The 16,208-nt window shown below is 41.4% G+C and overlaps 1 protein-coding gene across 2 annotated transcripts in view; it reads left to right on the top strand.

Moving 5' to 3' along the window:
• ATG4B (autophagy related 4B cysteine peptidase) overlaps positions 1 to 16,208 on the top strand; it is a 37,212-nt gene that overhangs the window by 7,522 nt on the left and 13,482 nt on the right. The window contains exons 2-6 of one of the 2 annotated variants that reach the window (XM_054039894.1): positions 1,664 to 1,762; positions 2,379 to 2,450; positions 12,853 to 12,951; positions 14,098 to 14,199; positions 15,424 to 15,496. In XM_054039894.1, the coding sequence (XP_053895869.1) occupies positions 1,664 to 1,762; positions 2,379 to 2,450; positions 12,853 to 12,951; positions 14,098 to 14,199; positions 15,424 to 15,496 (445 nt within the window). The remainder of the gene's footprint in view (positions 1 to 1,663; positions 1,763 to 2,378; positions 2,451 to 12,852; positions 12,952 to 14,097; positions 14,200 to 15,423; positions 15,497 to 16,208) is intronic. The other variant, XM_054039895.1, reaches the window with a different exon arrangement.

Below are 16,208 nucleotides of genomic sequence, written 5' to 3' on the forward strand. Positions count from 1 at the left end.
AAGCTATTCCCCTCGGAGAGGTGGAGCTCTCGCAGCGCTGGTGGCGCGACTACACTCGCGCTTCACGCAGCGCTGTGAATCCACGAGTGTAGCCAAGGCCTCAGTCACACCAGAAAGCTAAGAGGTTACACCCGCAGTTACAGAGGGAAATGGAGTGTGCTGTGTGGTGTTCATGTCAGGTGTATCACTGGGTAATTTATTGAATCTTGTGTCAGCTAAAATAGTTGCTGAGACTATCTTGTCTGTACAGTAGAACTAACTAAAGCTGTTACAATTTGATGTGTAGCTTGCTCAAGCTTATTCAAGAATAACATGTGCAAGTAAAAAGTGATTTGAACTGAATCTTCTGACACACTTTTATTAGGAGCATTTTCCTTGAAGCTCAGATCAACTGTTCCCAAAGCACATAGTGGAGCCCTGTTTCCACTAAAACATTGTTCAGAAGCTCCCAACAGCTTGCTTGTTCATTCCTGTGGAGAAGACCACAGCCCTGATTGGGAATGCCTTGCAATAGACTGCACTGCTGGATTGTTTTGTAATGCACAATCAGAGTTGGATACTTATGTTAGAAAAGACGGATGTTTAAGTACTGAACAAGGTCATGTTTTGAAGGAAACTAGTAGAATGGATCATGTACAACAAGCCTGCAACCTCTAGATTGGATGCCTCAGCATAGCTCCCATTGTTTCCCATGACTTATCGTGTGACATGGATAAAGAACATCGTCTCACCTTTCCCTCACCCTGCGGACTCTTTGCTTTTAAAAAAAAAAAAAAAAAAAAAAAGACCTTTGCATGTTTGATTCTAACAAAGGTGCAATTTTTAGAACCTTCAGAAGGGACTGATCATCTTTGAGAGGGATATTTAGTACTTCTCGCCCCTCTGTGAGCTGAGGGGTGAAAACATTATCTACTATCTACGTTAATTTAATCCTAGGCTTCTCAGTGCACCACCAAAAAACATTCCCTCGGGGAATAAGGGACTTGTTGTTAACAAACCTGGAAATTCCAGAAGGATATTAAACCTCCTGCTTCAGGGTTTAAACCCATCTCATATTATTAGAGACCAGGTTGAGACCTATGTCGGGAAGGGGCAGATTATCCCCTTCCTCTGAAGCAGCTGATACTGGCCACTGTCAGAGACAGGATACTGGGCTAGATGGAACTTGGGTCTGATCAAGTTTGGCAATTGCTGTGTTTTGGTTCAATCCTGAGCTTTTCCTCACTGATGTAGTAATTTTTCATAGCTTGCTGATTTCATCAAAGCACTGTGGTCTAATGGGTAGAGCACAGGATTGAGACTTAGGAGAGAGACCTGTGTTCTGTTCCTGACTCTATTAATAGCCCGACTGGGTGACATTGGCAACTCATTTCCCCAATCCGTGCCTCAGTTTCCCCATTTGTAAAATGGGAATGATACTTAGCACCTTTATAAAGTGCTTTGAGATCGACTGATGAAATGCATTATATAAGAGCTAAGTGGTATTTATTATTAATGTGATCAATAGAGCTCTTACCAGAGCTCCAACCAGCTGCTCAACATGTATGCATGTTACTAGAACATTAGAATTGTGAAGTGATCCATCCTGTATTACTATATCTTACATTATTTTAAACCAGAAAAAAACAAACCACAATGCATGTGATTTTCTGTTTCTCACCAGCTACTCTGACCTATGATACTCTCAGGTTTGAGTATGAAGACTTCCCTGAGACCAAAGAGCCTGTTTGGATACTGGGGAGAACATACAGTGTGTTCACAGGTAATTCACTTACATGCTAGTACTTAAGCAGTGCTTTTCAGGGCATGAGGGCTTTACATACATCTAACCATCCCATGTAGTGTTTTGAACTTTTATGTAATCCCAGCTTTTTCTAAGTAGCATCCTGAAGAAGTGCAGCCCCTGCTTGCTAGCTTATAGGCATTCTGCTTACAGTACATGCAGTTATGTGTTCCCCTGCATGTTGTCAGGATAGCCTTTCCTGCTGCCTTCAGACACTCCTGCTGCATTTTTGGAGAAAATTGTTGTCTTTTTTTTTTTGTTTTTTGGCTACAGGGGTTGTAGAACACCCTCTCCTTCCTCTTTCCTGGCTGGAGATACAGGGTTGTGATGCTTAAAGCTAGGAAAGACTAACACTGGAAAGGAGAGACTGAAGTAGTAAAGACTGTTTTCCCCAAACATGGCCCAGTTTTTTCTTCCCAGGCCTCTCCTGCCCTGTAGGCTGGATCTTTGACTGGTCCATCCTTCATGCAATAGTCCCCTGCTCCTGTCAAGCCAGGCACTTTCATCAGTGAAAGTTATTAAGTGATGGGGATTTAGGTAGGGTTGATGCCTTTCTCAGGGATGTCACGTGTGTTTATTTCTGAAAATTCTTCAGAGAAAGAGGAGATCCTGTTGGATGTGACATCTCGGCTTTGGTTCACATACAGAAAGAACTTTCCTGCCATTGGTAAGTAGCACAGATACAGTTAATAAAATAACTATACTGTAAAGGAGTCTGGCTTGTCTCTTAGGGCCTGACCCAATGGGAGCATTTCCATTGACCTCACTAGGCTTTGGATCTGGAATGTGTACAGGGTGCCATCTCATGAGAAATAAGCATCTGAAGTGCAGTGGAGTAGCAGTAAAGTACTGGTATGCTTTCAGAAAACACCGTTTTAAAGAGACCTGAACTGTGAACAACAACCAAATGCAGTGCTAAGGTAACTTCCCAAGGTGTGAGGAGAGCACCTGTTAAAGCCACCGCATTTAGCACCTATCCCTGGAGTCTTATTAACATTTGGTTACATCTTGGGCAGTGATGGATGTGGAGGAAGTGTACTACTTTGCCGTAAGAGGGAAGTGAAAGGTCCAGAGGTTAGGGTGCTAGCTTGGGACTCTGGAGATACAGGTTCAATTCCTTGCTCTTCCACAGACTCCCTGTATTTCCTTGGCCACCTCAGCCGCTCTCTGCCTCAGTTCCCTACCTGTACAAAGTTGAGAATAGCACTGCTCTGCCTCACCAGGATGTTGTGAGGATAATTCCATTAATGACTGAGGTGCTCAGATACTCCATTAACAGGGGCCAGATAAACATCACAGAGAAGAGGTGCAGAAGAGCACAAACTGGAGACTAGCCCCTTTTTTTAGAGAGGAAGGATGTTGCCTCTCATTTCTCCTATCTGGAAAACTTTATACTCCCAGGCATCTTTAGCTGTGATGTGCATTCTGAAAGCTGCCTGCTGTTGTGAATTATGCTGTGCTTTTTTTCTTGGTGGGTTTTTCTTTCCCAATAGTTCTGAGTATCCCCGAATCTTCTTTGTCCATAAATTTCCTTTTGGTCTCATACTCTTGACCAAGTAGGACTGAATAGGACTCCTTTAAAATGTAGTAATATTTTTCTAAATTAATTTTTTCAAGTAAGGCAGGCTTTTATTAGGGCATGAAGGGAATATCTGAAAGTAGAACAACTATGCTAGAAAAACTACAAAAAGAACTGAACACCTTATCCTTTCTGGAGAAACAATGTTTAAAATAAATATGCTATCACACTTCCTATCTCTGGTCCAGGTGATCACATATAACTTGTAGAGCTTCCGTTAAAAATATTAGCTCTCAATGTTTTTGTTTTTCTCTGGGGTCATAAACAACATGATATCTGCATGCTGGACTCTCCTAATTATTGCTGGGCCAGCAGGCCCCACTGAACACTACAACTAGTTCAGAAATAGTCTCAGCTGGCTAAGAGCTCTGGAATAATTAAGTTATATTAAAAACAGAGGTGGACTCAGAAGATTCTACAAAACCCTCTATGTGCCTAGGCACTTCTTAGCGGTTTGGAAAAACATTCAACACCCTAGGCAATGCCAAATTGGTGTCCTGAGCCCTTTTTGTGAGGCAACCCTGCAGTGTTGCTTCTAAATGGTAATCTAGACTTCCAGAAAGGGCAGGTAGCGAACATTAATTTTGTAGGTGATGTTTCTGAATCAAATTATTTTAAATCTTTCTAATAACTGAACCAATTTTCTTTTCTTCATAAGCAGGGTGGATTTGATTTAAATCACTAGTCAGGAAGACTTGATTTAATCATGGATTTCTACATAAAAGTGCATTCCTGTTGGTTGTTATAACCTTAATACATATTCTTCACAACTCAGAGATGTAGGTTTCATTTTTAGAAGGTACACATTATACATTTTTAAAGTGATTTATTTTTGAAAACTTCAGATTAATTTTACAGCTATATCAGAAAATGAATGATTTTTTTGGTTATTTTATTTACCAAAGGTAATTGAAAAAGATATTTATGAAGTCATTGGGAGGTTAACTATCTCCACTTTAACAGGTTAATCATTAATATTTGGAGGATTTTCTTGCCATGCTGTATTAGGAGGAGAACATCACCAGACAGACATTTAAATTGTTTTATTTAACTAAAACAACAACGTTATGTATTCTGGATTTTTTTCTTCAACAGCAAACATATAATAGTTTAACAAAACAAGCATATGAATTTTTGAATTTAGTTAAACATGCAGGTTTTTTAAAATCAGGTTTGTTTTTGTTAAAATTGTTTTGAACTAAAATAGTTAAATTTATTTTATTTATTTTTTAAATATTTCATCGACTATGTCAGCCAGGTCAACATGAGAAACTTAAAATACTGGCTTCTGTAGCTAACTCAGTCGTCTTCACCTTCATTTTCCTGTTTTGTTCATAATCTGGAAAAGAAAAACTAGCTTTCCTGCTTTTTCAGGTCCCAAATGATTTCTCAATTTGGAATGAATTAGTCCAATGGAAAAAAATATTCTTTTTACACCGGCAGAAGATGCTACTGCTGTTAAAAGTGAGATTATCACTTCAACAGTCTCGGAATCCAAATGCTTAAGTCACTGGTATGACTTTCTTTAAAACATCATCAGCAAACATATATTTTTTTTTTAATGGTTCACCCTTAGCTCTGAAGTTTATTATAGTCGGCATTATGGAGGGATGATGGCAGGATGTCCATGTCATAGCTAACTCCTCTTCTTCAGCAGTTAAGGTTTGACCCTGGTACCAAGTATTAAGAATATTTGCAAGAAATGAGCTGGATATAGTGTTTGTCCCATTCGTTTTTTAATGCTTGTAATTTAACTCTGTCATTGCATATTTCTCTTTTTAAGATCTCACTCAGTTCCTTCCAAATTTCAACAGCGTCAGCAATAATGCATCTATTTCCCTGCATTTTGTTCAAGCCTATAGAAATAGGCTTCAGGGTACTCAGCATGTGTTCAACATTTCTCTTAAGCCCAATGTTGAGAACTTTGGCTGTGACAGTGCCATCTATTTTTTTTTTTCCCCACGATATTGTTCACAAATTGTCATCAGATTAAATTTAAATTAAATTAGTGGTGATATCCTATCTCCTAGAACTGGAAGGGACCTTGAAAGGTCATCAAGTCCAGCCCCCTTCACTAGCAGGACCAAGTACTGATTTTTTGCCCCAGATCCCTAAGTGGCCCCCTCAAGGATTGAACTCACAACCCTAGGTTTAGCAGGCCAATGCTCAAACCACTGAGCTACCCCTCCTCCCCATCTTGATATAGTACTCAAAACAGACCACTACTGAGTACCATCACACGTCTTGTGGGAGAGTTAGCTTGGTTGCTCCCACTTTTTTCAGAGCAGCTGCTGCAAAGTGGTTGTTATGGAGGTATTTTGCAATTTCAACAACATTAGCCTTTATTTCTGGAACACTGAAGTCTTTGGCTAGGAGGTGCATCAAATGAGCACTGCAACCTTATGTTTTTAGCTTGAGACTCTCTTCTAATAATTTTTTCTCATTTTGGATACATTTGCAGCATTTTCTGTGACCAAGCTGCATACTAGACATTTTGATTTTTTTTTCTACCGTTTGTTATAGCTTTTACTGCTACTTCTTGTAAGTATTCTGTTGTGTGCGCATTTCCTGATGTATCAATTGTTTCTGTAAGGAAGACATTCCCTTCTTCTGTTGTATGTGCTTGTGTGACAACAGGATCATTGTGGATATTGCTCCACCCATCCACACTCAGGTTAACAATTTCACCCTCTAGACCTTTTGCACACTGCTCAATTTCTCTTTCATACACTTTATCCAGCAATTTGCCTAGGACCTCTGTTCTGTTGGGTGGACTGTATCCTGGTCTTAATGACTGAACCGTTAATTAAGTGTGGGTTCTCAGTCATATGGAAAGGAGAGTTTGTTGCATAAACAAACCGGGCAATTTTTTCATCTATTACCTCTTTTTGTAATCTGCTGGGTCTTATCACAAACTTATCTATGGTTGTTTCTGGATGATGGAGATCTTGCTTTTCTGTTTTGCTACAGGTGATATACTGTGGCTATGTGCCATACGTGATGTGACTGAAACACTATAATTGTCAGATAACTCTGAAACTATAGAAAATGATGATCTTGAAGGTGGATAGTCTTCAGAATCCTGTATATTGAGGATGGATTCTCCTAAACAAAATAAGTCAATGCAGTTATTTAATTATTATTACTATACTGCTCATTTAGTATTTCTCATTGCATTCACACTCAGTACTACTTTAAAGGTGAAATTGTAAAAGGAAGATCTGCCTATTTCAGCTATTTATTTTTTTTATCACAACTGCATCTAAAATGATAGTACCATAGAGTAACAACTATATTTTTTTTGCTCAAACATGAGAATTCAAGAATAGTCCATAAGGAACACTGGCAGTCCTTAAGAAAGAAGTATGAAATAAAAAAGTTGACCAACCTGAAGATCCCGCGTGTTCAGACATGTTGCTTTCATCATCTTCAACGCAGCTTCCTCCTGAGAAGGAACACTTCTCATGATGTTGTTTCATTCGGGCAACCAGGCCTTGCATTTCTTTGTTGCACTGTTTGCATTTTGCACGCATGCTCTTACCCACAGGTAGAGGAACCTCATTAAAATATTCCCAAACTGGGTCTCTTTTACGGCCTGCTGCCATTATAGGCTTTCCCTTCTAGTGAGAGAATGGTATGGTAGATCTCAAATCAATGAAGGCTACACTCAGAAAGACCTCAAGACTTCTGGAATATGCTGCTCAAACAGTTTCACTTTTGTTTCTACTGCCTGTCCCTCCCTTCTCACATTGATCTCCAGACTTCTTCTCCTTGTCCAGATCTATTCCGCCCCCAACAATCTTCTATTCATTGAACTTTTTTTGAAATTTTTCACTTTTAGAGAAAGGTAAGGGATTGACTCTATGTACACAAATTTGCAGAGGGACAATAGGGTTGAGGTCTGTTATTTCTCACCTCTATTTATTTATTTATTTATTTTAAACATTTTTGCTGTTAACCAGCATGTTATCTCTGGAGACACAAATCCACAGTTTGAGAACTGCAAAACTAAGTATCTCTGATGATATCTTCTAGACTGAGCACTGAGTCCCATTGGATAGATAGAAAGAATAACCTAAATAATCTATACAAAAACCCCTGGGACCCAATTTTATGGGGTTTCTAATCCATGAACTATTTGAACTCATTTACAAAACTTTTATTAAACATTACATGAATATATTGTCTCATACTATAGAATTAGAATTTATAATCCCTATTCCATGATGCGATATCTTTGAGCTATAACGTATCTTAATTAAAACTATCTTTAGATCGGATTTTTTTTGATAAAATGCTTTTTGAGGAAAAAAAACTATTTAAAAAAAATCATTGATTTTTATCCACCCTGTTAATAAGCTCTTATCAATACCTACAAATACAGTATTGGGTTATTTCCACTTCATAGAGAGTTGAATACTCCAAATTTAACTGGTAGGATAGAATAGTTAATGCTTGATGCACTTGCTGTAACTAAATTTGTTTCTCCTGGAAATAAGGCAACTATTGATACATGTTTGGTTTTTTTTTTTTTTTTTTTTTTTAACTATTGTATATAGGAGACTCTTTCCCATTGCTGGAAGAATTCTTGTGTTTAACACAAAATGAAGTAATACAAAATTAGAAAATAAAACTTCTGTATGTGATTTGTATTGTACTTAAACTGAAGCAAAGAGCTGAGATAAAAGCTAGAGGTGGAATAAAGAAGTTGCACCTTAAATCATCTACCATGGAATTGTGTATAACATACTAGGAATATGTGCAAACGGGATGAACTGTAGTGATACAATGAAAATTCTCCTCTGGATCAATGGCTAGTTTTCATGGGTCCTCATCCTGAAGATGATTCTGTTGTTTTCTTCTTGTGCAATTTTATATATAAAAATGGGATGAAAATCAGAGGAGGTCCTAATAGTGTGCAAATGGAATTATATATCTGTGCCCTTCCAATGGAATAGTGGTTTGACTCAGAAATAAGACTTCTCAAAACATCTGGAATTTTGAGCTAGATACAATGGTACAGAATGGTCTACTCTTCCAATTCTTTAAAATCAATTAGCTAATGGGATTTGAAACCTCCCTTAACACATACTGCAGACGCAATTTAATACAGGCTAGCTGGTTGCATTGAAGCTTAGACTGATTCCTGGGGGTTAACATTGACTGTATACAGAGGTTAACCCCTTTCACTTCTATGTCTACACTACTGAAAAGGTTGAGGTTAGATCAGGGTTAGCTAATGTTTTAGCAAGTCTCAATCTGATCTCAACCTCTCTGTGTAAATTAAATAAACCCTAGATGAACTTAACTTGTTCCCCTGAACGCAGCATAGTTGTAGCTGTGTCAGTCCCAAGATATTAGAGACACAAGGGGTGTGAGGTAATATCTGTTATTGGACCAACTTCTGTTGGGGGGAGGGGAGGAGAGAGAGAGACAAGCTTTCGAGCCACACAGAGCTCTTTTGCAGGTCGGGGAAAGGTACTCCACATGTCGCAGCTAAATGCAAGGTGGAACAGATCATTTAGTGTAAGTAGTTAGCATGTTCTAAGGGACCATTTTAAAGTAGAGTGGCCTGTTAACACCTCTGCAGTCATAGGACAAAAAGAGGGGGTTAGTGGGTTACAGATTGTTGTAATAAACCATAAATCCAGTTTGTCTGTTCAGTCCATGATTTTCAGTGTTTAGCAGAGTAATGAATTTAAGATCCCAGGTTCATCTTTTGCAAGTGTTTGTGCAGGTTTCCTTTGAGGATGAGGACTGATAGGTCACACATAGTGATTGATCGCATTGTGAAAAGCAGGGCTTTGGAGCTGTGCTCCAGCTCCAGGCAAAAACCTGCAGCTTCACTGCTCCGGGCTCCGCTCCAAAGCCCTGGTGAAAAGTGTCCACCCACAGGTGATAGGGTGTTTTGTCTTATCATTTTCCTGTGTGAGTTCATTCGAGAGCATAGTGACTGGTTTCACCCACATGGTGGTGGTTGGAGCATTTAGTGCACTGGATGAGGTATACCACATATTGTGATAGGCATGTGTAGGATCCATGGGTCTTGAAAGATATGTTGGGGGGTGGGTGTTGATCATTTTAGCTGTGGAGTTATGTCTACAGATTTTGCATCTGTTCTGGCAGGGGATGGTGCTGCTTTGAGTTGGTATGTTTTGGTCTGTGGGGAGTTTGTTTCTGATGATGAGCTTGGAGAGTTTGGGGGGCTGTTTGAATGCTAGAAGTAGGGGTTCAGGACAGATGTGTTTCAGGATGGGATCCCCATTGAGTATGGATTGTAGTATGATGAAACCCCATATGGGTTTCAGTATGGGGTGGTAGGTGATGACTAGAGAGGTTTATTTCTGTATTGAAGTAGGTTCTCTCCTGGGTATTTGGGTGGCCCATGCCATGATGCGATCTACTTCTCTGGTGAATGTCCTAGTTTGGTGAAGGCAGTTTTAAGTGTGTTAAGGTGTGTATCCCAGACTTTCTCCTCCGAGCATATTCTGTGGTACCTGAGTGTCTGGCTGTAGATAACAGATTTCTTGGTGTATTAAGGGTGGTCATTGGATCTATGAAGGTAGATGTGGTGGTCTATGGGTTTCTGGTGTGGTTGTCTGCAGGATTCCATTGCTGAAGCTGGTTGCTATCCAGGAAGTTGATACTCATGTGGGATTGTTCCAGAAAGAGTTTAATGGACGTGTAGTGGTTGTTGAAGTTGTGATGGAAAACTATAAGGGAGTTTAAGCCATCTGTCCAGAAGATGAAAAGATCATCAATTTTTGTGTCATTAGTTTTGTGGTACATTTGTCCAGACATTTTTCTTCAAGGTAGCCCGTGAAGGGGTTGGCATATTGGGGAGCCATCCTAGTACCCAGGGCTGTTCCCATGGTTTGGAGAAAGTGTGTTTGTTGAATGTAAAATTGTTGTGGGTTAGGATGGAATCAATGAGTTTGGTGATGTTTGGGGTGGATATCTGAGGGTTGTCCATTGTCTTGTGAATATTTGAGGTAGGCAGCTATGCCATCATTGTGAGGGATGTTGTATAGGGAAGTGTCCTCCATGGTGGCGAGGATGGTGTTCTGAGGGCGGTTGTTAACGTTGTGGAGTTTGTGGAGGAAGTCTGTGTGTCCTCGAGGAAGCTGGTCTTTTGTTTGGTGAGTGATTTCCAATATTCCTTCAATAAGAGTGTTGTGGCCAGATATGATGGATCTTGTTTGTGTATTATTGGAAAGAATGTAGAAGGTCCCTGGGGTGGGTTCCTGGGGGACGAAGTTGTAGAGTTTCTCTTGAAGTTGTTTAGGGAAGGATTTGATGAGATCCCTAAGTTCCTGGGTAAATTGTGGTGTGCGGTTGTCTTTCAGTTCTTTATAGTAGGTGGTGTTGGAGAGTTGTCAATTGGCCTTATCAATGACATCACGGTTGAGGACTACCATTGCTTGATCTGCTGGCTTGATCATGATCTTGTGGTTAGATTTCAGGGACTGTATGGGTGTCCTCTTAGTAGTGGAGAGATTACGGTGGATGTGATATTTAAGGATTTTGCAGTCAATTTTTCCCCTGAAGCAATCAATGTAATGATCATGAGTGCGGTTTCATCCGCTCTGTGGTGCCCAATCAGATTATTTTTTTTCTTATGATTGTTGGTGGAGATGTGGTCATTGTGAGTGGTGTCATCATTGTTGTGAAAATTCTTTGAGGCAGGGACAGCAGAAGAACAGGATCTGAAGAAGTGCTCTGCGTGACTCGACAGTTGGTCCAATAAAAAAAATTACCTCACCCACCTTGTGTCTCTGTTCCCTTGAATATCAGTGAACTTAAACTTCTACAGGCTTAATTTATGAACTTGATTAATGCTATCCCAGTTTACAGTAGACAGTAGTAAGACCACAGATGCAAACTTCCTCCTCTATTAGTGAAACAGCAGGGACCGCCCAAAAAGTACTAGGGGAAGCACGAGATAAAGTGCCTGTGGCCCAACAAACTTCCACAGCTCTTTAAATGTATGCTTCAACAGCCCTTTCGCTCTTTCCCATTCCCATCTCTGCACCTTTTTCTGTGCTGCTCCCATGCAAGCAATGACTTTCCAAGGAAGCCCCAAGACGTGCCTATGCTATAATCAAGTAACCATTTGATCTTATTACTGCTGTAAACCTTGTTCTCACCCCATCTCCCCACTACCTCCTCCATTGTTGGCTGCTCCTGTCCATTGCGACATTTAAAATTTGATTGCAAATTTTTGAAGACAAGGGCAATGCATTTGTTCTGTACACCATCTAGCATGTTTTTGAGTCTTCTGTAAGTGACAAACCACCAGCCTGGTTAAAGGAGAGCTCTGCTGACCAAATAGGAGAAATTGATCTAACATATTGGCATGAGTCTGGGTGGTGACCTCAGGAGGATCTCCTCTTTGGCTTTTTTACTTTCTATCTCCCTACACCCTGGATATACAGTGACCAGAGAGAAGAGAAAATAGTTGCAAAAAATTTCATGCTATCAGTGTATTAAGGAGCAGCTGAGTCTGTAAAACCAGCCCACTAGTTCTGGTGACTCTGTGTTCTAAACTTTATCTTAACAGCTGGCCGTGCAATGGCCTAGCCTGGGAGGGGAAGTGGCAGCTTTCTTTGAAGTTCTGCCATAGGATGTGCTTTTAAAGTGTTTTGGCTTTTAGCCGCTGCATACCGATAACACTAACCAACAGTCTAATTACCTTTGTCTTTTGGCTTATTTCAATATTCACTTGGGAACCTTGTCTAGCCATCAGCAGCTGTGTAGAGTCCTCTCCTTAGCAGGTGTAGGATCTGGGTGAAGATTATGGGGAGAATAGTCCATAAAACACCTTTATCTGAAATAAATAAATAGGTGTCTGGTAGCTTGAGCTGGAGATTTGTTCACAGACCCATGCCTGAGGGCTGGTGTGATCCAATGTCTCATTCCCCAGTCTGAATTGGATATTTACTTGAAACTCACCCGTCTTCTGTAAATGCCTGGCTTTATTTTTCTTAAAGGTCTGGTGGTAGGGTTTGCCTCTTAAATCTATATTTATTCCTCAGCATCATTGTCTGACAGATGAGTCTCTGTCATAACGCCCACCTTGCATACCTGGGGCTGGTCCACACTGGGGCGGGGGATCGATTTAGGAAACGCAACTTTAGCTACGAGAATAGCATAGCTGAAGTTGATGTTTCCTAGATCGAACTAAGTTTACTTACTGCGGGTCCACGCGGCGCAGGCAAGCTTCCCCCATCGACAGCACTTCCTCCTCTCGGCGAGCAGGAGTTCCGCAGTCGACAGGGGAGCGCTTCTGGGATCGATTTATCGCGTCCAGATGAGACACGATAAATCGATCCCAGAAGATCGATCTCTACCCGCCGAATTGGGTGGGTAGTGTGGACCAAGCTCTAGAGAGCTCCAAGTTCTCCCTCCCTCACCTGTCATTGTATTGCACTGTGACTAGACAGCTGTTCTAACCCTTACATTCTGTTCTGATTGTTTTGCTTGGCTACAGGAGGAACAGGCCCCACGTCTGATACCGGCTGGGGCTGCATGTTGAGGTGTGGTCAGATGATCTTCGCTCAGGCATTGGTCTGCCGGCACTTAGGCAGAGGTAAATCAATGCATCTTTAAGGGAGGTGTCCAGAGCCAGTCCAAATGATGGTGCACTTGTTAGGGCAACAAAGAGAGAGGGCACAACTTGAAATTGCTGTGGGCTCCATGTAAAGTTTCCCTAGCTCTTCTCACCTGAAGAGCTAGATGATGAAGCAGCCCCAATGGAAACATCCCAGTGAGTTTCACTAGCATCTCTTCCTTCCAAATCAACATCAATAAATCTGTATGTACAATTGGCAAGGGCTGTGCTAGCCAGTAAAAAAATGTTCTTGTAAATTCCTCTGCACCAGTGGAGCGGCTTGCTTTCCCTTGTACCAGTGGGTGTTTGGAGACAAGATCATGTCATTCCTGGGTAGAAAAGACCCTAGCATTTGGATTTATTGATATGGCAGCCTGCAGATATTGTGCTGACTGTTAGACCGTGGTTTTGTTTGCTGAGCGTTTTAAAATTACTGTAAACTCTCTTCCCCATCCCCCAAGATGAGTAGAATGCCATTTCGTGTTTGAGACCCCCGAAAGGGCTAGCCAAGAGAGCCCCAAACTTCCCAGGTTTGTATGCCTGAAACGTTTACGCTGGTTAAAATTGCTGTACGATAAGCAGCTGTTAGTTTTATTTTTAACCTTCTGCTGAGATGCCTTCAGGTCTCTCCCTGAATCCCACCTTTCTAGAAGAGACACCTGTAGCCAGCTGACACTTTGTGATACATGGTCTCTTCTGTGGCTGCTGCTGCTAAAGTTCTGTGGATTGGCAGGAGACGTCTTGTGGCACTGGCATCCTGTCCTTCCCAAACCAACTGCCCCACTTCTGCAATGACTTTCTGGGCACTAGAAATTCCAATGTTCTTTCACGTTTGCAGGATTTTAGGGGTGCGTGAGATTTTTCACATTGGTATTCCCTCTCCTTGGGAGCCAATGCATCCTGACAGAGAAGGGTCAATGCATGTCCTGGAATTGATTTTTACAATGTCAATTCCTACCTCTGAAAAGACCCTTTTACTTGTTAAATGTGGTCCTTTTTTTGGGATCTTCACAGGTCCCTAGTAATAAGACTTCTGACTCATAGCTTTAAGGAAATCCTACTAAGCAGTGACATGTGGAGAAGTATACTAGTAAGTAACCTATTTTTTCCCCCTGTATCTCTTAGATTGGAGGTGGGTGAAAGGGAAGAGGCAGACGGATAATTACTTCAACATACTTAATGCCTTCATTGACAAAAAAGACAGCTACTACTCCATCCACCAGATAGGTAAGAGGAAGTTGTAGATAGGAGTGTCCTGCTCTGGGCTTCCCTGAATGTTACAGAACAGCAACAAATTCTTCAGGTTTACTTTAGTAGCACAGCAACTTCAGAAGTAACCTACTTGTGAGTGAGTGATGTACAAATAATTTGCTAAGGGCTTGGTAAAGTGTGTTCAGATCAGCTTCTATGTATTTGTATTACTGTGTATGAATGAAATCTATACAGCACTGCTTCCTATGTGGTGTTGCCTGAAACTAAGGTTATTGATTTAAGGGTTGAAGGATTTGTGACATGAAAATCCTGTCAGCCAGTTATCCTTATCTCTCTTGTACTTGCCGTCTCAAGACGGGAGAGAGAATATGACGAGTCATGCCCACAGCAGCTACATAGGAATCTTGCAAGCAAGAAGATTGCATCAGGTGGGGAAATGAGTAGGAGGTGCTCATGAACTCCACAAAGATCCTGTCTGGGCGCAAGTGTTCTAAGGATGAAGGAAAAGCAAAGCAAAAATGGCAATGGGCCTGTTTTTTTGTTTTTTTTTTTTTTTTGGGGAGGAGCTAAGCACCTGCACTCCTAGTTAGAAAGCAGGAACAGTGGGTGCTCAGCACCTCTGAAAAATCAAGCATTGTTGTTTAAATAGAATTGCTTCTAAATAGCATTTCCTCTGAAGCATCTGCAGTTCTTAGCCTTTTTAGGAATTCCCTTTGTCTCGTTCCTGAGCCCTGAACCCATCTTGCTTCCAGCAGAGTATGGCTGAGACTCCTTTTTGGAGCCTATTAATATGGCTTCTTAAGTGACTGGGAGGGCTGTTATAGTCACATGAGGTGCTATGATCTTGTCACACCCCAGGCAAGATGGCATGATCTGACTCCAAAGCATGTCTAAGGGCTTGTCTACACTTACACTGCAGCGCTACCGCTGTAGCATTGCAGTCACTACCTATGCTGACAGGAGGGGTTCTCCTGTCAGTGTAAGGTAATCCACTTCCCCGAGAGGCATTAGCTAGGCTGATGGAAGAATTCTTCTGTTGACGTAGTGCTGTCGACACTGGGGATAGGTCAGTTTAACTGCATTGCTCAGGGGTGTGGAATTTTCACACCCCTGATAGAAGTTGCTGGGTTCACCTAACCTTTTAGTGTAGACCAGACCCAAGCTGTAGCTTTTCCCATAAAATCCTTTTTATAACCGATGGAGGCTGCTGACTAATTTGGTTGTGTCTACTTGGTGCAGCCCAGATGGGAGTTGGAGAGGGCAAATCGATAGGCCAGTGGTACGGACCAAACACAGTTGCACAAGTGCTCAGGTAAGTGCTGGGCTTTACCTTTTGTTCATTCTGTGCAATGCAATGGGGTAGTTTTTTACTTTTCAGTCAATCAAACTGCCCGTCGCCCAAGTCTCTGGATGCAGTGTGCCGTATAAAAGCAATCATGCTGAATAGTGTGGTGTCCCAACCAAATCGTCTCCCAACTCCCTGTGAAATCAATCCCAGTGGGGCAAAACCTTGAGAGAGGAGACAGACTTTACCCCTTGCTCCCAGGCTTGGTGAACCAAAAAGACAAGTGAACTCCAATTGAGGACAGTCCTCCAAGAATCTCTCTCTAGGCCCAGCAAGGTATTGGGCTTGCTGCTGGAATCTCTGCTTGTGTTGTTGTACAGGACTAGATAAGATCTCTTCTGGCTTTAACATCTCTGAATCTGTGTTCTCATCTGAGGACTGCCTTTGCAGACCTTGACGGCAGTGGTATTCCCTAAGAGTCAAGGACAGAGGCAGTCTTGCCATTTGAGTGACTAATGCAGTGGCAGAATAAAGCGTAAACCTTAATTTTTTTTTTTAATTCTTTCCCACTGGGGCTTTGTGGTGGTGAGCCCAGGGAGAGAGTTGTGTGGGAGTACACGGTTACCTGCAGGAATTGGACATGATAATAGTGCACTGTTGTTCAATCACCAGTGTAGGTTAGAGGCATTTTCTCTCCCTACAGCATTTCCCTCACTGCTTTGACTGGATAAGCTATGAA

The sequence above is a fragment of the Malaclemys terrapin genome, chromosome 9 (assembly GCF_027887155.1).
Source record: "Malaclemys terrapin pileata isolate rMalTer1 chromosome 9, rMalTer1.hap1, whole genome shotgun sequence".
In the NCBI taxonomy this organism is placed as follows: Eukaryota; Metazoa; Chordata; order Testudines; family Emydidae; genus Malaclemys; species Malaclemys terrapin.